This window comes from Rhinolophus ferrumequinum, chromosome 3, assembly GCF_004115265.2.
Source record: "Rhinolophus ferrumequinum isolate MPI-CBG mRhiFer1 chromosome 3, mRhiFer1_v1.p, whole genome shotgun sequence".
In the NCBI taxonomy this organism is placed as follows: Eukaryota; Metazoa; Chordata; class Mammalia; order Chiroptera; family Rhinolophidae; genus Rhinolophus; species Rhinolophus ferrumequinum.
Genome location: NC_046286.1, coordinates 22,604,680 through 22,628,154, shown reverse-complemented (window position 1 = coordinate 22,628,154; position 23,475 = coordinate 22,604,680). Strand labels below are relative to the sequence as shown.

Below are 23,475 nucleotides of genomic sequence, written 5' to 3'. Positions count from 1 at the left end.
TTTCTCTTATCCTTAGTGAGATATGAAGCCTGGAAGAGATCCACCTCTGTAAAATTTCTAATACAGCTATATATTACAGAAGCATGCATGCATTTGTTACATGGCTCACAAACTTTGATATAAATTCCTCCTGGACATATGAGATGATGTGAGTAATTGATACAAGATTAGGTACTGGCCTGAAATACTGAGCAAGAACAGACATACTTCTATTAAGAAATATAGTACTTACAGATGTGGTGTAGACATTAGCTGTAATGAAAGTGAGAATTCTAAATTAAAGTTATTATGTGATATAGCTGAAATATATACACAGAGATAGCTATAGATATGTATATCTGTATATATATAGCTATCTTAAACATTCATTAATGTAGCATTTGTCTGAAATTTAAAACATATATGTGTGTATGTAGACACATCATAATGCTACCTTAGGAATCCATTCATTCTATTAAGCATCTAGAGTTATTTATAATATTGCATCTTACTCTTAATGTCCCCCATAGTGACTTGTCCATAGCAACCACTTAATAAATATGTTTTAATAGTAAATACTATTTGGGATACTTCTACCAAATTGTACTACACTTCAGGAGGGATCCAGCATTATGTCAGGGCTAATGTTAAATGTCAGTAAACAGGAAACGGTTACTAACAAGTTCAGTCATTGGCACTTATTTTACTTCTTTCTTAAAGACTGCTCCCCCAAGCCCCAACTTTGCCTGTAGACTCTTCCTTCTCTTTAAGGCCAAATTCAGGTGTCATTTCTTCCATGAGACCTGCCCTAATTAACCCAGCCTGAAATAATTTCCTTCCCCCTTGAACTCATAATATTTTCCGAATTGACCTGAGTTAGTACTTTTCACAGTCTACCTTTTCAGTATGCACATATACTCATACGTCAGATGTTTTCTACTAGATGATAAGTTTTTTTTCAGTCAAGAACTATATCAAATATATTGATATGTTTGCCTTTTGCAAGTGAACAATTGGTAAATATTAGCTGATTGCCTGATTTATTCTTTAGCTTACATAAAACTGAATATGCTCCTAAGAGCTATCATTCTGTAGTCATTTGGACAGAAGAGATTTCCCTGTGAAACCAGAACTTAGTCAACTAATAGACATTTATGAAATTCATATTGTGTTGTCCAGTAAGAAACTGAAATCTGTAATCAATTACTGGAGACTTTTGTTCAAGTAAACATATTTTATATGACAGGAAAGCGTAAACATGACACAGATTAATTTGTTCATAATTTCATATGAGCTTTGGCTCATAATATTTTCCCTAGTTTGTTGTGGTTTGTTAGTCCAAGACATTGTGGCCCATCAAGTAGCAAAATGTTTTGTAATTCGGAAGAAAATGCAATACCCAAGGATATTTCCTGTTCTATTCCTATCTGTTGAAAAAATGCTGATTGAGACTCCAATCTGTTGCACTAATGATACTGACGTGATTAAAATATACTTCTCCACAAGATCTAGCCCTACCATGTGTCTGATGTTATTTTCTAACATTGTCTCTATGGCTTCCTCTACGCCAGTCACAGTGGTCTCTTTTCAGTTCTGTAAACACACTAAGCATCCTTCCTTTTCAAGGCATTTCTTCTGACCTTGTTCCTTTGGCCTTAAACACCGTATTTCAGATAAGTTCATAGTTCACTTTCCTAGTTCATCCAGGTCTCAGCTCAAATTATCCTTTATTAAAGCAATATTCTTTAAAGAATATTATAAATTGGCATCTCTCCCCTGTCACTTGCTTTCCTGGCATTATTCTTATCTTGTTGTTAAACTGTTGTGCTTTTCTCCACCATCAGAAAGTAGGGTCCATGAGATCACAAATTTTATATGCATTATTTTTCACAATTGTATACTTTGCTCCCAGAGCAATGTGAAAACCGAATAGATACCTATTCGATGAGCAAAAGAACAGTTGCCACTACTGAGCATTACATGATATTTTAAGTTTCCCAAAACAAAGACATGAAGAGTTACATGAATCAATCTTTTTATGGTATTGAACTTTAAATGGAATATTCTGAGTGTCTTCTCCAAAAGGAATGTAGTGAATATTCATTGTTTGGTCTACTTAAAATTTCAGCCCCTGTTCTAAGAAATTGTTCCCCCACAAGTCTAAGCATGCATTTTGTGTGTGTGTGGGGAGGGGGGTCTAGAAATTATAGTACTTCCCCAATCCCCCACCCCAACACACACAACATATGGGTGGACTCATGGACCCAGGGCCAACAATCTTTGTAGTCTAGTGCACTTGGCTTCAATAACTGGTCAAGATAAACATGTGATTCAAGATGGGTCAATAAGGATCCTTTAGCCAAGAACTTTCTGGTTGAAGGTCATGAACAAAATGCTCACTTTTCGTATATAAAAACCCTATAGCAGACATGAAAGAATAAAATGAACACAGAGAGAAAAGAAATAATGAGTGAAGGAAAGAAAGGAGAGAAAGGAAAACAAGATAAAAAGAAAAGAAAAGGGAGGGAGGAAGAGAAGAAATAACAATATTGAAATCCTTGGTTCCAGGTTTTCCCACGACCAGCTCCACTAAAGTCTTCCACAATTTATTTAAGTGAAGCAATAAATTTCTGGGTTGTATTTTTTTTCCTTAAATGATTCAATCTAATCATCTGATTTAATATAGGATGCAAAATAGTACAATCAATGGACAATATCTCCAGCATGAGTTTTTAAGATAAATGTGTGTGTGTGTGTGGAGGGGAGGAAATCTATCATAACAAGACATTGTTTTTTAATGTTTTATAATGACTATCAATAAATACAAGAGAATGACCTTAAAATGGGCTTCAGGGAAGTTATCTCTGTAGGAGTCTGACCTAATGAGATCCAGTTACATGTCTTTCTGTTGAAATAAATTGATATAAGGATAGAACTCAAATACTTGGAAGAGGATGGACTTTCTAGTCCTTAAAGTGTCTTCCTATAATTTTTTTCTGAATCTGCCTTTAATAAGATCTAGGTAGAAGTAAATGCAAAAATTCAACTCCATCCAAGGGATGCTAGGGTTTATTAGGTTCCAGCCAGAAAGTAGGAGACACATAAGCAATTGACTATAGAGAGTTGGTTACACAGGTGATGGGAGAACTGTAAAACTAAACAGATAGTGAGGCAACCCAGAGATGGCCAGGGGTCTGGATTAGGGCCGGGCAACCATGTGCTTGGGAGACACTCATTCTCAGGTGCTCACTCCGTACTTGCCCGAACCTAAGAGTGAGTGTCTCCTTAAGTGTTACACTCTGGGTGCCCACTTTTAAGGAGACACTCCTGAGATTAGCAACAGCAGGAAACGACCACTGCAACATCAGTGAGCTCCCTAACCTGGATGAACAAAGGAAGAGGATAGTGTTACTGGATCTCAACATCCAGAGTCACCAGGAGGAGGCCCGAACCACATGGGCTTGTCCGTGGTCAGCAGAGGGCATTTGGAGCCAGAGAGGAAATGCAGGCTTTGCTGGAGATACCACCTGAAGCAGGGAGGGGAAGATATTCTGGCTTCTCCCTCCATTAGAGCCTTCTGTTGGCTGAACCCTGCAGGAGTCCAGCTGATAACGAATTTGGTGAATGCAGCCTACAGTCCTCTGTGATAAGGAGCAGAAAAGGGATTGGCAAGCAAAACCTCTCAGTCCTCTGTGATCAGTCCTCTGTGATAAGGAGAGAAAAGGGATTGGCAAGCAAAACCTCTCAGAGCAAACAGGCACTTGACTATCACAGGGCCATGTCCTCTGGAATCAGAGGGGCAGATGGCACCTCTCTTGTTCTGTTGTGCGAGTCGAGGAGCCTAACTTGTATTCTAGCTCAGACTGGATATTTGCCCATATCAATCTGGTTTTTTCCATGATTCATATTTGTATATTTTCCTCCATATCCTATATGTAATTTTCCCCGGTCCGAATGTTATCTAGCCACTGAGGGAAATAGCACTTGAACTGGACTCAGATCTAAAGATTTCTTTCTGCTTATCTATTTTGATTCTTAAGTACAGGTGGCATTGAATTTTAGGTACTTGGAAGTATTCAAGTTAAAAAATAAAACAAAACTGAAAATATGTTACAGGTCATATGCAAGCTTTTGTAAGCCTAGTGGTATTTGGCGGCCTTACCACTAATACCAAATATGTGTGGGTTTGGCACCCTTCAGGAGAATCTTCAAGTGTTTTTTTTTTTTTTTTTTTTTAACTATGTTTTATATGACTTTTTCTTGGCTATGAGCACTGGACATCATTACTGTTGTATGCCATGTGTAGGCTTATTGCATTTGCCTTCCCAAGAAGTCACTCTGTCTTCGCTTAGAATTTACCTGTCATATGTTTAGGGGACAAGGAATCAACCTACCACAGAAATGTGTTGCGTCAAACTACAATAGCAGAAGTCTTTAGTATTTTAATTTTATTTGTCTATGTGTATAACGTTTTGACAGAATTATGTGTTACTGAGCAGAGTAAATTCAATATGTATTTTTAGAATACCTTTGGAATGACAGAACGTCTAGAGGCCATCAAACCACTTCACTCACTGCAGAAGGGATTTTTTTTTCTATCATTGTAGATTTAGATTATCTTTTAATACTTTCAGTGACAAGGAGATCATTATTTTGAGAGCTAACCCATTTAAGTTCAGGCCGCGTTAAACAGCTAGAGAGTTATCCCTCATAATGAAGCACAATTTACCTTCTTCTACTTTCCTCTGGAATCATACAGAATATGTCTTTTTTTAACCACATAATCATGTGGCCTGTGTAACTATCATCTACCTCTGAGTCTTATCCAAGATAAAAACCCACAATGCCCCAACCATTCATTATATCATGTTTTCCAGATATGTTCGTTTGCACTAAACCTGTTTTATCTCCTATTTATTTAACAGTAATTATACGTACTCTTGCTTTTCTACCTTCTTTGAGTAGCTGATTTCAACTGGAGAAAAACCCATTCTGATTTCATGTATACTTAGCTTTCCCTCTTCTTTCAAGTGGTACTCACTGCTTACAAAAAAATAATACCAATGTTTCCATAAATATCTTGTTAAATATTCTCATCAGTGGTGGCTCTAGAGTAAGCAAGGTCGTTGGTAACTCATTTAGAAATCAAGTTGAATTTGAGCTATTTGAAGTGAACAATAAGGACGGAAGCTATTTGAAAAGAACAATAAGGATGTAATACACAGTGATGTAACATTGTTACAAGATATTTTAAACTCTACGTCTATGTAAATATAGCACAATGTCCAGTTTCATGAATCCTCCAGGTTAAATGCCCCTAATAAGTAATCCTCTCCTAATAAATGGCTGAATGCATGTGTTAATTAGCTAAGTGATTTCTCATTTAAAACACAGTGTTTCAAGTTTCTCTTGTCCCTCTTGTGCTCTTGCTCCTATGAGTGAGCTAAGTTTGAAGGGAGTTTCCGTATCATCCTGCCATTAGCCAGGGGTCACCTGGTCTATGGCATTCTTAGTCCTCCCTTGTCACCCCTGAGATGGGCCTCTCCAGCCCGTTCAGCTTCTGTCCTTGTGATGGTAACCTGACCATGGTCTCTGGTGATTGGCCCATGCTCTGCACCTTCCTGGTCATCATTCTAGTTCTACATGCCGACCTGTGCTCTCTCAGCAATACTGGGGTAACGGAAAACTGTTATATGCTTTCTATGCCAGGTCTGAGTGCCCTAGTGTCTCTGAGGCGGCCTTGAGTTCCACTTGCCAGACACCTCACTTCACCTTTGCTGCCATGACATCTCAGCCAGCTGGATGGGAGCATTTGATGTTGTCATCCCTCCAGGACACAACTTTGGAAGCTGGACCAGTCTCCTGTGTTCTAGGGTTCTCCTAAACGTATCGCCGGTTACCCACAACCACAACCCTGTGACTCAGCAGAAAGGGGGAGCTTTGGACTCTTCTCAGGGACCCAAGAAGCATGCTGTCATATCTTTTAAAATTATTTTACTGCCCAGTGGAGACCAATTCTTTGGGTTATAAGAATTTTTAGCCGTGAAATCACCCCCAGATGCAGATGAGCAAGTGGAAACGGGTATGATTAAAAAAAAAAAAAAAAAAAAAAAAAAAAAAAAAAAAAAACAATGTTAGTTTTGAACAATCAGGGGTGCTTTAAGAAACATCATGTATTAAATATCCAGTTTCCTATGTTTGTGATTTTCATGGAAGCAACTTCTGCCTGTCACAAGAGTTTATTCTGCATTCCATTCTAGTTAATAGATCATCCTCCACTTAGTTGTTAAACTGGAAATCACAATGCTTTTGTTAATAACACCTCTTTTTCCATTATTCTTCGTTCATTTAGACACTATTTTACCTCATAAATTTATCTCAAATTTATTACAAATATTTTTTCCTTCTGCATCATTTTAAATACTCATCACCGTTGACTTGATGCACTGCACTCATTTTCTAACTAGTATTTCTCCTTACATATTTTTCAACCTTCTAATCATCTCACTTATTGTTCCCTTGCTAATGAAAACTGAGTAAAACAATAGGCTGCTGATGGCATGATTATTCATAAACTTGAAATAGGTCTTTATCTCCTAGAGAACAAAGCTCATACCCTGCAAAAGGCACTCAGGACCTCCCATAATAAGGAGCTGTACTCTATTTACACCCCAACACTACTAATAATAAAAGTCTTAAAAATCTCAGTATGTCCTTGGCCTGTTCATCATATGTGTCTTTTCTCAATCTGTTTCCTCTCTGTAGAATATCCCTTCCCTCATCATTCCTCACTTTTCAAGAACTTCAAGGCCCAATTCAGAGCCAACTATTCATCCACCTTTTTATCCTACCCTTCCTTCCTTGCTTTACTACAATATACAGCGGTCTCATTGGTGTTTCTAAATAGCTTTGTTTATAATTCTCATAATAGCTACCATTCTACTTTGTATTATACTTCTCTGTATTTTTTAGTATCTTCTCAGCCAGGTTATTAACTTAAAGATGTGTTAGTTACTACTTTTTGTTTTCAAGTGACAGTACCCAACTCAAACGACCTTAAGCAAATGGAGACTTGATTGTAAGGATACCGGGATATCTCATGGAAACCTCTTAGAGGAAGTATACACACAAGTCAAGAGCAGAGATTTAGAAGCCTTTCCACCTGATTCTGAATCTCAGCTTTCACCACTTACCAAACATGTAACATTATGCATGGTTATATTAAATATTCTGTGGCTTAGTTTCTCATATAAAAAATGATAATATAATAGTACCCACTTCCTGGGATTATTGTATGGTTTAATGCACCTGGCACAGCTCTCATTAAATGTTATTTCAAAAGCAAAGGTAGGGAGGAAATGAAGCTGGACCTTAGGAAAAACTGGAAAGTTGTCTGGAATTCAGGTGGCATTTCTCTGATACAACTATGCTTCTTTTTCCCTTTTCCTACAGACTGAATTTCTTTGCTCCTATTGTTAATGGAAAAAAATTGCTTATCTATAGTCATATGCTGTCTATCTCGCCTCTTAGAATGATGGATTCTGTCTTTGTCTCTGCTCCAACTTCTGGGAGAGGACAATTTAGGTTGACCCAATTTAGGTCCAGTCAACTGCAGCCAGAATTAATAGAGTCACTGAGCAAATTAACAACAGTTTCCAGAAACCCATCTTTATGAAAAGGCCCCCTTTTTTTTTTCCTTATTAGTTTCAGGTGTACAAAGCAATGTACTGGTTAGACATATCCTTCACAAAGTGATAACTCCCCTCCCCCAATCTACTACCCCTCTGACATCATATATAGCTGTTACAGTTCCACTGACTCTATTCCTTATGCTGTACTCCATATCCTGTGAATATATATATATTTATATATATATATATTATATATATATATATATATATATATATATATATATATATATATATAAATAAATTGTAGCTGGCATTCATATTATTCAGCTTCAGCTTCATGTGTACACTGCAGTGATCAGGCACCTACACCATCCATGAAGTGGTCTCCTTGATAAGACAAGTGTCTATCGGATACCCTATAAAATCTTTACAACATTATTGATTACATTCCCCAAACTGTCTTTCGTATCCCCGTGGCCATCTTGTCGTTACCAGTTGTGCTTTCTAATCCCCTCACCTTCTCCCTTATCCTCACCCCACCCCTATCTAGCAACCCTCAATTTTTCCTCTATATCTCTGAGACTTTTTCTGATTAGTTTGTTTATGTATTCTATTCTTGAAAAAGCACTTCTAAGAGAAGAAGGTTTAGGGAGCAAAACAACAACAACAACAAAAAATTGATAGTGATCCACTGAAATGTCTCATTTATTTTGTTATCCTTATTATGACGTTCTGTGACTCCAACTGAATTGTATCAAGTTGTTATTCTATATGGACATGCTGGCAACAGGTCTTGATATTGCATGCATTATTATTCTACGTATATCATTTGTTTGATTATTCTTTCAAAAGTATTGGAAGAATAACTTGTTATGGTCTAGGTACTATGCCATATTCTGAGGGTAGATGAGTGAGACAGAGTGAAGTTCTGACCTAGTGAAACTAATATATTACTTGCTGCTTTGCTTTGGTGTTCCTTCTTTCTTTCTTTCTTTTTTTTTTTTTTTTTTTGGTCTTCCTATTCTCACAAGCCCTCCCTGATTTGTGAGTATTGGTAACTCTATTAATTCTTTGTCAGCACCACTGCATTTTTAATTTTTTTAACGTGCTTTGTTTTGTTTTGTTGTTTTGTTTGTTTGTTTTTTGTTTATTAACATTTAGTTATATTTTCACAATATCAGGCAGGCTTTCAACTAATATTTTGGAACTGGAAATTACTTACCTCCTACCAGTGAAATTACAGAAACATGAAGGGCTGAGTTCTAGCTCTATCTCTACAAGTACAGACTTTGTGACTTTTGGTAACCCCCTAAAAGCTCTGGGACTTAGTTTCCTTTAAGCCTAAAATCAATCAATCATATAAGCTATTTTATCTAAATTATCTGATGGTAAAAATCTGTGATTTAAAGATTTTTATGAAAAATACGTGGTGACTTACACCTTTATAGGTACAACATTTTTGTTTACAAATGTTATTTATTGATCTATCCCCTGTTCTTCCTCCTACTCATCCCCATGACAATTATTTCTATCCATCTCTCTTTGTGCACACATTGGAGAGTATTGTGAGAGCAGGATAAAGCTTGGTCTAAGAGAAGCAAGTGTGAGGGAGCTAGAAAGATGATCAACTCTATACATGACTCTCAACAGATGAACTCAATTACTGTGTTTCTGAGAAGATGGATCACTGATTGTCTTCAGAAGCTTCAGAGTCTCATCGTTCCTTTAACATTATTCTGTGCTTCTGTCTTTTACATGTTTAGCATGTACCTGGCATGTAGTCAATGCTTATTAAATGTTAATTATTAATATTGGACAGTAGCCTACAGTTGTTAGGCTTGGGTTTGCATTCTTCCTCTGTGTCACACTCACTGTATGAAGCAGGAAATACCACTTGCTTTCTCTCAGCTTCAGTTTTCTCATCAGTAAAACAGGCATGTGGTACTAGTCATCTCACATTGATTTTGTGGGGTTTTATCATATGTGAAGCATATGGTGCAATATCTGTGACAAAATAAGCATTCACTAAATGTTCGCTAATATTTTCTCAGTCTTAACTGAAAGGGAGAATTTCCTTTTTACTTGTTTTCTCTACCTTCTTACTACTCCCTATATACACAGTCCCATCTCTATCTCAATTTGAAGTATGCTAAATGAAGGTAAGAATATAATCTATCTCACTGAATGTGGTAAGGCAAAGAGGATTGAAACATGTAGAAAACCTTTTCTAAGATGAAAGATGTTATATGAAAATATTAGTAATCAATCACCATTAACTTCGTCATCTCCCAGTAGCAATCTATATGCCTATCATTATTTACATGACAATTTTGGTATACACTTCAGCTTATTAAAACACTGGGCTTTATCCATATATGCTAACTGTTTATTATCCGTGGCTTACATAGCATATTATGTTCACTTGACACATGAATAGCAGATAGGGCTTTTTCTCAGGTGGACCCATAACTCAATATATAGCAACTATTTACACTGCTGGTTGAGAAGCATCTCAAGGCAAGATCTGGGCTTATCGGCAAGAGTTCTGTGACCCATTAGTGATATCTGGCCTGGCCACTGGAGGAAAAGCAGTACCTCGTGTATGGATAATTTCAGTCCTCTGTTGGAGGGTATATTGTTTATGAGGAATAAGTTGAAGAGAAAGATATTAGAAAAATAAGTTTATTTTTAATATTTTATCCTACATTAATATTTGACTTTCCCCTGAGTAACTGAAGTTCAGAGATGAATATTGTCTGCTATCAAAAAACTTCTTGTTGTAATTAAATCTAACATTATTACAGATGTTTAAAGTAAAATTTGATCATAGAGGGTAAAGTAGCTGTCACTTCCAAAGATAACATTATCAAAATGTTATGTGTTCTTTGAGACTTTTATATTCTCAATACCTAAAATGTTAGATTTCATTAAATATTTTGAAATTGTGAATATATAAATTATAAATTTTGCAAAATAATTTCTTTTACTCCTCTCATTGCATTTCTCAGTTTTGTTCGGGAAATAATAAGATCTTACAGCACCAAAAAAAGTCAAGATGGTACTTTTAGTTAGCATATCAGTCTAGTCTGGGCATCTATAAGAACCATACAAAATTAATACTCCTCAGACTCACCTAAATTTGTAGTACAGAGTAATAGACCATGATCTGTCTATAGCCAATTTTCCATTTTCCAGAAAAAGTGGTCATTAATATTTCATCCGTTATCCTCAGCCCTCAAGACCAAACACATATCTGGAGAACTCAAGCAGGTGGAGCATACATAAACAAACTCACCAGGTTTATCATAGCCTGGGTTACTGGGTTAATAGCTTTAATCATGAGCTTTGAGAAGAGTGGGAGCCAAGGACACCTCAATCCATTGAGTTTGGGGTTTCTTTTGTTTTAGGTAGAATTAGTTCTCTGAGCTCTAAAGAGAATTGTTTCTCATTTAATAATATTATAGTAAGCTACTTCTCAGTGACACACAAAATATATAGTAATTTTAATTTCTAATGTTTAACTTCATGAGCTGTAGGACTTTGTATATATTCCAAGTCTGTGGCATGTAGAACACAATAAACACATTTCAAGTTAAAGGAAGAATAAAAAAATGTATATACTGAATACATTGAATGACAGTTTGTGTTATATGTACCTCATTAGTAAAAGTTTCCTTATTTTAAAGGAAAAGTATTTGAATTATATAAAGCTATTTATTTACGTGTTTGCCATTTTCTTGGGCTGGTACACAGTGGGCTTGTACATGCTCCACTTTAACTTGGTGGATTTTGGTGCTACATTGCCACCTTGTGGTTACTCATCTAAAGAGGTACTTTTCCTTCATTGTATGGTGCTTGTGTGATCACACACACACACACACACACACACACACCAGGATCCTGCAAGTCTGAAAGTAGGGCTTTATGTTTGGAGAGGTAAGAAAAGGAATATCTTTCTAAAAATAATCTTTTAATGCAGATACTCTTTTTGTATGATAAAAATCAGCTAAGTAGTTCATCAGTTATTTTCAAACATATGATGTTATAGTACATGTAATGGCATTTACTATAATACCATGATTTCAGTAATAAAGTGCAAACATGTCCCCTCCACTTGCCATAAAGATAAAGAGAAAAAATCTCACTCTGTTAAGAACTTGTTTACATCATATTACCTATCAATTCTAATGGGATAGGGAAGTAATGCAGAGAAAACATACAAAGTAAAATCAAGTTTCTTAGATGACTATGACTAAAAATTTCTAAAGCGGCTTGTTTAGAAATAAGAGCATATTACCATGTTTCCCTGAAAATAAGACCTAGCCGGACAATCAGCTCTACTGCGTCTTTTGGAGCAAAAATTAATATAAGACCCGGTTTTATATAATATAATATAATATAATATAATATAATATAATATAATATAATATATAATATAATATAATATAATATAATATAATATAATAAAAGGCAGGTTGTGCGCCTGACTTCTTGCACACAACCTTTTGTTTGTGAGATTTGTCCATATTGCTGAAGTTGTAGTTTTCTTTCTCACATTCTGTTACTGTATACTTGTTTCATGGCTAACAATCTTTGTCTGAAAGTGTAAAATATTACAGTGTTTTCGTTTTCTCTCACAGTCTTTGATTTAATGTGAGTTTGAATGTGTCTTCCTACCTTCACTTGTTATTTGTTTGCTCTCTTTTGACATTGGTTATTTATTGTTTCTCTCTTGTGACTCTGATTTCCCTTATTGTGAATCATCTTCCATGTCACCCATTCATTAGGTCACATGGGCCTTTAGTGACAAAGTAAGAGTGACTTTTGTTTTTTTCACTGTCTCCCAAAAGGCCAATTAAGATTGCATTCTTTCGAGAAGGCAACGATTGTGTCCCTTGTGTAGTTTTGTGGTTGCAGGTTTCTAATCCTCAGTAGTGGGAAAGAGAACATGATCTGTGGATTCCAGACCCCAAGACTTCATCAGCCCTCTTGCTGGGCTGAAGCCATCTTTCACCAGTGGTGCTGGTACTGCTGAGTTTACTACCTCATACTGTTTTATGTTCTTTGAAAACCTGGTTTCCTTGAAAAGGTGACCAGTCATGGTTAATTGTTTGCTGCCCAAGGGTACAGAGCTTCTTTAAAATTAAAGTTGACTCAAACCCAAGATTGATAAAGGATGAGATGGATGAGAACCTCTGCCTCAGGGGTTCCCACACCTAGTTACACATAAGAATCATCAGGGGGCGCTATAAAGAAATACCAATGCTTGACCGCAGTCCCAGAGATTGTGATTTCACTGGTTTGGGGAGAACCTGGAGTGTTAGTTTTAAAAGATTTCCAAGGTGATTATAATAGGTAGCCAGGAATGAAAGCCACTAAAACTTTTGTCTTTGTGAGGGATATATTCAATTCTACTGAACTGATTGATTTTAGCCTGTAAGTAAAGAATTTCTCTGCCTATTTGTTGTCATGGCAGACTCCCAGAGATGAGCCAGCATCTCAACATTTGTTTTCCCCAACTGCTGGACAATACCACAGATTTTACTCCTAGAGCATAATTTCTTATACTTGCTATTTTGATTCACAGCAAATGTAGATAGATTGTCCTAAATGGATCAGTACATTAGCCAGTCAGTTGTTAATAGCTAAATATGATTGAGCTTTCAGATCATGATTTGAAAGAGGTTGTGGTAATGGAAGAAGAGCTATTGAGACCTTCCTATGTTGAGGAGTATAATCAGGAGACAGGGAGGTGCAGAAACAAACAGATTATATTCGTGAACTTGCTTTTGGACTATGGTTCTGCCCTTGTGAACCTTGATAAACATCCTCTTAAGTTTCACAAGGGAAAAACTAGAAGAGTGGTTTGAAAAACATGGTCCCCTTGGCTTGTCAAAGAAAAATGGAGCTAACTGAAAGAGCTCCAAATAACCAAATCTCAAACACCATGAGCAACAAAATATATAAAATACTATTCGATTATAACTCAAAGTGACAAATAAATATCTGTGAATCCCTACTGGTATAAACAAATGTTTGGACAAATGAATGAATGAATGAATGAATGAATGAATGAATGGATAAATAAATAAATAAATAAATAAATAAATAAATGAGAAAAATCTCCCATAAGGGAGAATTCCAAATAATTTATAAAGATATGTTCCACTCCTTAAGTGTGAGCTATACATAGTGACTTTTTTTCCAGAGAGTACTGCATAGAAAGTGTGGCTTGGTGGCTTTATAGTGCAGCAACCTGGCAAACACTACCTCAGTCAGGTGATAAAGGCTACCATCATCAGTCGTAAACCATTTTGATAGCATGTACCAATGTGTAGGGGAGGGAGGTTTCCCACACCAACAAGCAATTCTTCAGACACCAGCTGGTGTTCTGCCATTCAATTCAATTCTGATACTGTCCGCCCAGAGATAGCATCAGACCCCATAAGTTAAGGGTCCAGTCCTATAAGACTGCATTCCCTGCCTTCAGATGCCAGTTGTAAGCCCAAGTAATTGTCGGTTCTAACCAGCCGGCTACAGATTAGAGGTTCCCACAATCCCCTCCTTGGACTTCAGACATCAGTCACAAGTCCAGGTTGTTCCCCATACTTTTGACCAACTGGCTATAAATCAGAGGTTTCCACAACCTGCTTCTTGGGTTCAGTTAATTTGCTAGTGCACGTGCAGAACTCAGAGAAACATTTTACTTGCTAGATTACCAGTTTATTATAAAAGGAGATAACTCAGGAACAGCCAGATGGAAGAGATGCATAGGGCAAGGTATAGGGAAGGGGCTCAGAGCTTACGTGGTCTCTCCAGGCACATCACTCTCTCAGCACCTGCACCTGTTCACCAATTTGGAAACTCCCAAACCCTGTCCTTTTGGGTTTCTATGGAGGCTTCATTGCATAAAAATGATTAAATCATTGGCCATTGGCAATAAACTTTAACCTCCAGCCTCTCTGTCCAACCTAGAGGTCAGGGGTGGGACTGAAAGTTCCAACCCTATAATCACATGGTGGTTCCATGACAACAACCAGCCCTCATCCTTAGGTGAGGTCCAGAGGTCACCTCATTGTCACCTCATTAACACCTTTATAGCTCTCATCACTTAGAATATTCCAAGGGTTTTAGGCTCTCTGAGCCAGGAGCCATGTAAGACCAAATATGAGAATATGCTTTGGTCAGCTGAATGACCAAATATATATTTCTTATAAATCCTAATATCTCAGTACCCTTGATGTGATGTATTAAGAATGCCACTTCACCTCTGTAGTCTTCCTCACAAAACTCCAGAACTCCAGTCTAACCATAAGGTTTTAAAAAAAATCAGACAATCCCGTATTGAAGGTCATTGTACAAAATATGTGAAAAGAACTACTCAAAACTGTTGATGCAACAAAGACAAAGTCTGAGAAACTGTCACAGCCCAGAGGAATCTAAGGAGACAAGAGTACTAAATGTAATGTGGTATCCTAAATGAGTTTCTGGAACAGACAGGACATTAGGAACAGAAAGGACATTAAGTTACAAACTAAGGAAATCTCAGTAATATATAGACATTAGTTAATAATAACATATTGATATTTGTTCATTAGTTGCGACAACTACAAGTATACCACAATAATGTAAGACGTTAACAATAGGGAAACTGAGTGCAAAATATATGGGAATGATCTTTACTATCTTAACAAATTTTCTGAAAACCTAAAACTATTCTACAATAAAATGTTTATGTAAAAAACAAAAAAGAAAGAGTGATCCCCAGAGCAGCAACAAAAGCAGCATCTGAGATCTTGTTAAAAATTCGGGTCCCAGCCAAGACCTCCTGAGTCAGAGACTCTGGTGATCTAGCATTCTGAGGATGGGGATTCTGATTCTGTGCTGGAGAACTGCTGATCTAGCAGGTTGGCCTAGAGTTCTGTTTTCCGGTCCTTTCATTTTATATGAGGTCATGTTACTTTTTCTTCAGTGCTCAAGAGTGAAGAATCAGATATGGCCTCCTGGTAGCTTCTGCTTACCTGGTTATCACCTTTCACAGAGGTGAAAGCACCTTTCATATGCTTGCTTCTCTTCTCCTGTTATTCAAATCTGATCTTCAGGGCCCTTTCCAGATCCAGTTGTGCTCTTGTCTTCCACAATAATTTCAGCACACACAGATCCCCTCCACCTCTGATGTCCCCAAACACATAACACATACCAACTGGAATGTTTCTAGAGGCCACAGATCACAACAGAGTGTGCATACTCTGGAGACAGAGATAACCTTGGGCAAAATATGTGATCTCTCTGTACTTGAGTTTCTTCAGCTGTGATTTGGGGATTAGAAAAGAGCATCTGCCTCATGGATTTTTGTGAGGATTGTGAGTTAATTCTCATAGGATGTTAAGAATAAAAGCCAGCACTTAGTGAAAACCTAATAAGTGTGAGCTGGTGCTATTATTAATGGTAAATGTCTTGCCCCTTAAATATTTCTCTATTTCTCCCAAAGTAGCAGGGTTTTGTGTGTAAAATAATGGCTCAGTTAAGACTGGGTGAATTGAGCCCACAAAAATCCTCTTTCAAAGATGGTGACCGTACCACCACCACCACCGCCACCAGTCTTGTAGGGTGCCTTGATTTTGAGTTGGCATGGTAGAAATAGTTCATGTTATTTATATAATGCTTTTAGATAAAGCTTAAGATTTGGTGGGAGAATATATACATATATATATGTATATATATATGTGTGTGTGTATATATATATATGTATATGTATGTATATGTATATATATATGTATATATATACAACCTAGGTTTGAATTAATCTTGCCGCAAGCTTCACCCCCTACAGTTGTCCTGTTATCAATGAAAACACCATCTTAATGTTGATCTAAGATTATCCTGCTTCTGAAGATTCTTAGCAGGGTTTGTTAGACTAAACTATGAGATTAGTCAGAAGAGAAATCAGCACCCCAAGGAGTGTTCTAGCAGCAGAATGTTTGGATAACGGGTTCAGATGTTTGCTACCTTGCTCTTTGTAACAGGTTAAATACAAATGCAACAGTTTACATGATATAAATACACAAGGCCTGGGTGTTTTGTTTTTCAGATGGGGATTAACGTGGTGGACTCTGCAGTATCAGGATTAGGTGGCTGCCCTTATGCAAAAGGTGCTTCTGGAAATGTAGCCACTGAGGATTTGATATATATGCTTAACGGCCTGGGGCTCAATACAGTAAGTTAGTTTTACATATTTCAATATTCATGAATTCCTTCCATATCCAAATTGGAATGTGTTTTAGATTTAGGAAGCAATTTTAAGGTCAAAGTTTTACTGCACTTTTGCTATTTACTGAAATGCACAGTGGGAAAATAACAATACAAATTCTTTGGGAAACTTTATAAAGTAACTTACTGCTATAGTTCAATCACCAGTAACGCTACCATTTCACATTTTTATAATGCTGCCTGACCTCCAAGTACTTTTTTTTTATGTCTTATCTGATTTGATTTCACACACTTTGTGAATTAGAGCCTGTGTCTTTCCTGTTATGATTATTGTTTTCTCAGTTTTCTTTTTTTTTATGGATGTTTTCCTTGGGAAGAAATAGACATCTTGATTTTCTCACAGTGACAACTAAGGGTTCTGGAAAAGAGCCCAGGACACTTTTAAAATAGTCAGTGGAAGATCAGAGCTTAATCATAGTAAGCATGTAAGATACTGGACAACAAGAATAGTCTCTTTACAAGTGGTACCTGAAAAGTCACATGCTCTATAATAACATGCATCAAAATCAGCACCTTGTTTTGCCACATGCTTGTTAACGTGACTTATTAGTATATAAGGCAGACTTTTTTTAAGGAAAAAAATATAAAAGGCAAGAAAACTGTTCACAGATGATTAGAAGTTCAAAATGTTTTCTGAGATGTAAAAACATCATCTGAATTAAAAAATGGAATTTTCCATCTCTTTTTATCTCCCATCTCTCCTCTTTTCTCACTCTACTTATATTGCTCCTGCAAAAACACCAAACATGCCTGTAGTCTCCATTTCTGCATCATTCTATTTCTCACCTCTGCCCCTCACTCATGCTTTCACTACCACTTAGAATGGCCTTCCTCCTCATACTGGATTTCACTTGGAGAGTGAGGCACCACCATCCTCAAAAACTCTCCTTCTAGCTTCTTCCCGTCTATCCCCCAGTCCCACATTGTTGGGTTCCTCTCCTGATTGCTTCCTTCCTACCCTCTGTGACTCAACTTCTAAACCAAAGGTGATCTTCTGTGTCTAGCTCCCCCTACAGCCAGAGAGCAATTATTACAGCTTATTCATACTGCCTGCCTGTTTCATAGGGATGCTTAGTAACATTCATTGATTTCATATGGCACTAAACACCAAATTGCTTATAAACACCAAAAGCTATTGGCTGTCTTCTCTGATTAGGAATAAATATTGTTTTCCTTACAAAGTCGCTTAATCATTTCTATTAGAAATGCATGGCCATGACAAAAACTGAAGAGAAATAGATCTTTTCTTGGAGATTCAGACAACTGAATTGAAATCACCTGATGCTTAATATGTGTCAAGTCATGTTCTATAAGTTGGTGGTCCAAATGCAAATAAGCCACGTCTCCATTCCTAAGAATTTTACAATTCAAGGAGAACTGTTAGGTAGAGTAGCAGCTACCATTCAACCAGTTGCCCACACTAACAAGCCAAGGGTCTCTGTGGAATCTGGTGTCACTATGGTGCCCATGCCCAATAAATGACCAAGAGTCACTAGTTTGGCTTCTAAAATATGTCAGCTGTTTTTTCCTTTCTTACTAACCTTGCTATAACAACATCAGCACAAGTCCTGGTCTCTTTCCTGGGTATTCATCTTCCACACTGTTCCACTGCCTTCAAACTTGCCTGTAAATTTATATCCTCCATGCTACCATCAGAGGATTTTATACAAAATGCAAATATGAATATGCCTTGCTTCTGCTTGAGCACTCATGTTAGTGGATTCTCATTTTCTGAAAAGTGAGGCTGTGCTCTGTCACCTAATAAGGCCTGTTTATACATTTCTGCTCATCTCTGCCCATCATTCTCCACATACACGATGGTATATTCGGATGTCGTGTACTGCTCTCTGCCTACAGTGCGTCCTCACTCCTTCTCAACGGCTCATAATCATGGATTAGTATTTACCTTCCCTGGCGCCCTTCCGTGGCACATTCCTCTCCATTCGCCATCACTCAGTGAGTTGATTGCCCCACATCTTGGCCCTCATAATCATCTCTGTCCGTGACTTTAAGTACAATAGTACAGGATTTTTTTGTTGAGGGGGTCCATATCACCTGCTTGACTATAAGCACCCTGAGGACAGAAACCATATTCTACGTGAGATTCTTGAAACCCCCAGAACATATTATAGTACATGAAATATATTTAAGCACCTGGCAAATGATTTAAGAAAAAATGCAGTGGGCAGCCAAGATCAAAAGCTTCTGGCAGGAGAAATGTTTCTCTTTAGAATGGGAAGCTTTCAAGTACAGTGAAGTTTAAAGTACAAGATTTCCCAGATTTATTCCACAAGTCGATTCATTAAGGCTTACTTGTTCACTGTGTGGCCGACACTGTGCGTGGAAGTAGGCATAAAGAAGACAGGAGCAGCCCACCTGCATTCACGTATCATGAAGCTGACTGAGAGACCTGTGAACAACAGAGGCTTGGTCATCATCCTTACTAATGCAAGACTAATGAAGTCCCTTGGCTGAACATGAAGAAATAGGATGAATGTCAACATTCAGTACGTTGTGGGTTTTACAAACTGAAGGCAAGACCCTCCACCTGTGAAAAGATTACAGCTCACTTTATTGCAGTGACCTGAAACCAAACCCACAATATCTCTGAGATTCAACTGGTAATCTCAAAAAGCAGCCTCATAGGGAGATTCAAGATGGTGATCACTTAAGTACATAAATGTTGAATAATTATGGTGTACACCTGAAACTAACATAAGATTGTATGCTAGCTATAATTTTTAATTAAAAAGTATTTTAAAAAAGAATAAATGCAGTGTTTTTTATAATGATATCTGGTCATTAAATAAAATGGTGGAGAAAGGCCACCATTTCTTCTTTGGTATGATATTCCACTACTTAATTGTTACAAATGGAATTCTTGGAATGCAAAGAATGTTGGTGACTATAATTTTCCTATGATTTCTTGCTGAATATAATTCAGAAATGAAAGACAGGTGTAGATAATTATTTACAAAATTTAAATCTCAGTAGATTAAGGATGTTAAACTAAAATGTGCCAGATAGTTCACCTAAAGCCATTACCATGACAAAACCAAATTTCTCAGAACAAAGCAAGTGTTAGTACCCTAAGAACAAGTTTATAATAAAAAGAAATAATGAAAATCATTTATGTGTCATTTTACAAAATACTTGTCTTGATCCTTCTTAATTAAACAGAAGTAAACCACAAAGAAAACAGTGTTATAAGTATCTAGAGAGAAGTAATTGGTTATATTAGAATGATGATCTCTTTACGACCCATGTTATAAAAAGCCCCTATGAGTATTTGTACTTGTCTATTTTAAGAAAATGACAGATTTACAAAAATATTAAGAAGTACTCCTTAATAGCAAGGAATGCTGAATCTGTTCAATTTTACTTCCATATTGTTTCTAGTCCATGTTGAAGAGTTATGTAATGCTACTTGGGTGCAAATCTCTGATTACTCCACCTCATGCTCTTCCTCCCTCAGTAACAGTGAAAGGTGCTGGGTGGAGACCTCCATGGTGACCTTTTGTTCCTCCTAGCCTTGAACTTGGCCTTTATACCCAACTACCTATCTGTCATCCATGGATTTACCTAAGCCTTTGTTGATCCTATTTATGCTTACAGACAGTACAACGTCTCAGGCAAACAACTTCCAGATGTTTACTAATGCTACTTCATTTTATTTGACCTACAGCTACCTCCTTCAGTATGATACCAGTAATGGTGTTTCTGTGTATGGTTAAAATATGTGTATTCAACTTTCCTGTATTTCCTATAGCTTTATCAAGTTTATTTCTTTATTTAGTAAAAAGGTATTCCACCACCGCCCCTCCCCCCCCAAAAAAAAGCTTCTCCAAACCATTATCATTCTAGTTGGCTTTCACTGATATTTTGTGGATTGCTGTAATTTTTTTGTTCTTTCTAGAGTTTAGGTACCAAACCTGACTGAATTACGCGGATTTATTCAGGTGTGGCTAGCCTGTGGTTGTTTTATACAAGGGTCAAATTTAAGACAGGTTTTAATAAAGCAGAAAAATTTTAAATGTTGACTTATATTGTTCATGAAAACAAAAGTTGCCCCAAAATCAATAGTGAGCAGTATTTTGTTTAGTAATTTTAAATGGTCAAATGACTACTAATAAAATTACAAAGGATCTATTTTGTCCTCTTTCTCCCTAATCCCTCTTCTCTCCTGCTATCCCTTCTTTCTCTTACCAGGGCGTGAATCTTTACAAAGTGATGGAAGCTGGTAACTTTATTTGCAAAGCTGTGAATAAAACCACAAACTCTAAAGTAGCACAAGCCTCCTTCAATGCTTGACTTGAATGAATTTGTGACTTAAGGATGAGAAGATTCATTTCAGCTACAGATATTCATCTGAAAATCATTACTGTCAATTTGTTCTGAAATGTGAAGTTATAGACAAAAGTGGGGGAAAAAGAGATACTTTTAATACTACTGGATACATTTTGAAGTCAACAGAAATACCAGCCATCAGGTAAATTGCAAACTGAAGCTAAATAATAAAATTTGTAGACATGCTTTTGAACATGGAGAAAAGTCTACTCTTTTGCAGTTATAGAAATAACTTCTTAATTTAGTAGACGTGAAAATTGACTTCAGATTTCCCTAAGTATCAAATGCTGTGTTAATACTTAATCAAGCTGGCTTATGAGTTCCTGCATAGTGTGCAAAGTGTGTGGCCTCGATATTATGTATATGCCTCTGGATCTCAACTTTCCATTTGCCAAGTCAGTTAAATTATGGACCAAGAGCCAAATCGCCATCTGAACCTACATAATTTTTAGCAATAGAACTTTTACATTTCAAGTATGGCTAACATCTGTTAACTATTTCAGTGACTTTATCTTGTTCCAAAAGGCTGTGGTCAATGGCAAGACGCCATATCCTGGAAACATTACGACCTCCCATGTTTGTTACATGCTTCCAGTTTACCATACTTTTCCTTTCATCAGTTATAGTAAAAACCAGCATGGTGTTACTCAACTATGGAGAAATAGAAGGCACAACTTCCATCTGGATGTCTAAATTGCAGTGATGAGGATAGATTGATACATGTGCCATAATCCACGTTTCGTAATTTTCAGATCATTTCCAAATTGCTCAGTGAAATGTCCTTGTGAACCTAAGAATATGAATCCAATTTTTAATTCATAGAATAAACTTTTTTTCATTCATTCAGGGTGGTTTGATTAAATCACATCTTTTTTTGTTGACTTTTTTATGGTTATTTTTAAAGTTGAACTGGCTTAAATTTTATCTTTTGTACTAGAATTCGTGGCCAGAAATAGCACAAATTAATATATCAAGTTGAGAAGAGGAACAAGAGAACTATGTTAAAAAAAACATGTCTGTAACCTATGCAAATCATATGGGTGCAGTGTTATTACATGCAGGTCTGAAACATCAGTTCTATTATTTATGTAGACTTCTCCAATAATACTGGGTGATCTTATCTTTGAATAAATTTGAATATAACTTGAAATATGAATGTGAGCATTGTGGACTTTCTATTAAGTATTCACCAAAACCATTGAAATGAAAAGGAATTCAATGAAGTAAGAAAAGTACTGATCACCACTAAATTAACTTTTAAAGACAGATAATAATATGAATCATGAGGTAAACATATTATCAGTAATTGACAAAATCAAACTATATTCCCATGGAAGAGACCAACTCATCAGGTTGTATGACGGCTGGGAGAGCAGGAGTTTGTCACCCAGAGTACTGAGCAACTCTTTGCATTTGGGTTAGTGTTTGGGGTTGGAGGCAGTGTAGGGACACAAACAGAATGGCAGCTCTTCATGGATGTCCCAATTCTGTCTCCCCTGTACATCTATCTCCCTTCACAAAGAACAGGGCCCTGCACTCTGGGGCTGTAATAGGACACTGCCCTGACTGTGCACAGCAGGATATACACCTCCCCATCTTCTGAGGAGACTGAGTTTTCCTGTCTCTTACAGATCTGTGACAGTTTCCATTCTGATATATTTGGAAAAGCATCTGTTGGTGCAAAGTGCTTATAGAAACATCTAAGGGCAAAACTTTGCTATTTTGAAATAAAAACCACAGACTCTCTAAAAGACAGAGCAAGCAGTCAGAAACCCCAGGTGCAGCCTGGTGCACACTTACACGGCACACACATCAGTCTACCTATTGATTCATTTCTGAGAGTACTTTGATTCTTCCTAATCACACACACCACGAGAAAGTTTGTGTTTTAGCTATCTGTCATCCTTTCTCCACCCAAACATCCTAAATCCCTCTGCTAGCTTAAAGTACTTTTCTGTTTTTTCTTTTTCTTTTTTTTTTGGTGTGGATGGGGGTTACATAATCACATAATCACATAATCACATAAAGCTTCCAGAAGTCCATTGGCAGAATCCCCCCCAAAGCTATATTTCATCTAACTAGGAAGCCTTGGAATCATTGCAAGACTCACCTAAACAACCTACCGCCACACAAACCCATACCAGGGTGAGCCTTGGGGAAAGGCATGGAAACGGCAAAGCAATTGTGGCCTTTATTGAAATACATGTCAAAATAATATTTTATAATATCTGTCCGTAAGTCAAGGAAA

General features: G+C 36.9%; 1 protein-coding gene across 2 annotated transcripts in view; it reads left to right on the top strand.

Annotated features, from left to right (window-relative positions):
* The window catches only part of HMGCLL1 (3-hydroxymethyl-3-methylglutaryl-CoA lyase like 1), a 142,459-nt gene extending 119,283 nt beyond the window's left edge, over nt 1–23,176 (top strand). The window contains exons 7-8 of one of the 2 annotated variants that reach the window (XM_033103643.1): nt 16,702–16,827; nt 21,090–23,176. In XM_033103643.1, the coding sequence (XP_032959534.1) occupies nt 16,702–16,827; nt 21,090–21,191 (228 nt within the window). In that variant the 3' untranslated portion in view covers nt 21,192–23,176. The remainder of the gene's footprint in view (nt 1–16,701; nt 16,828–21,089) is intronic. The other variant, XM_033103642.1, reaches the window with a different exon arrangement.
* The last annotated feature ends 299 nt before the right edge of the window (nt 23,177–23,475 follow it).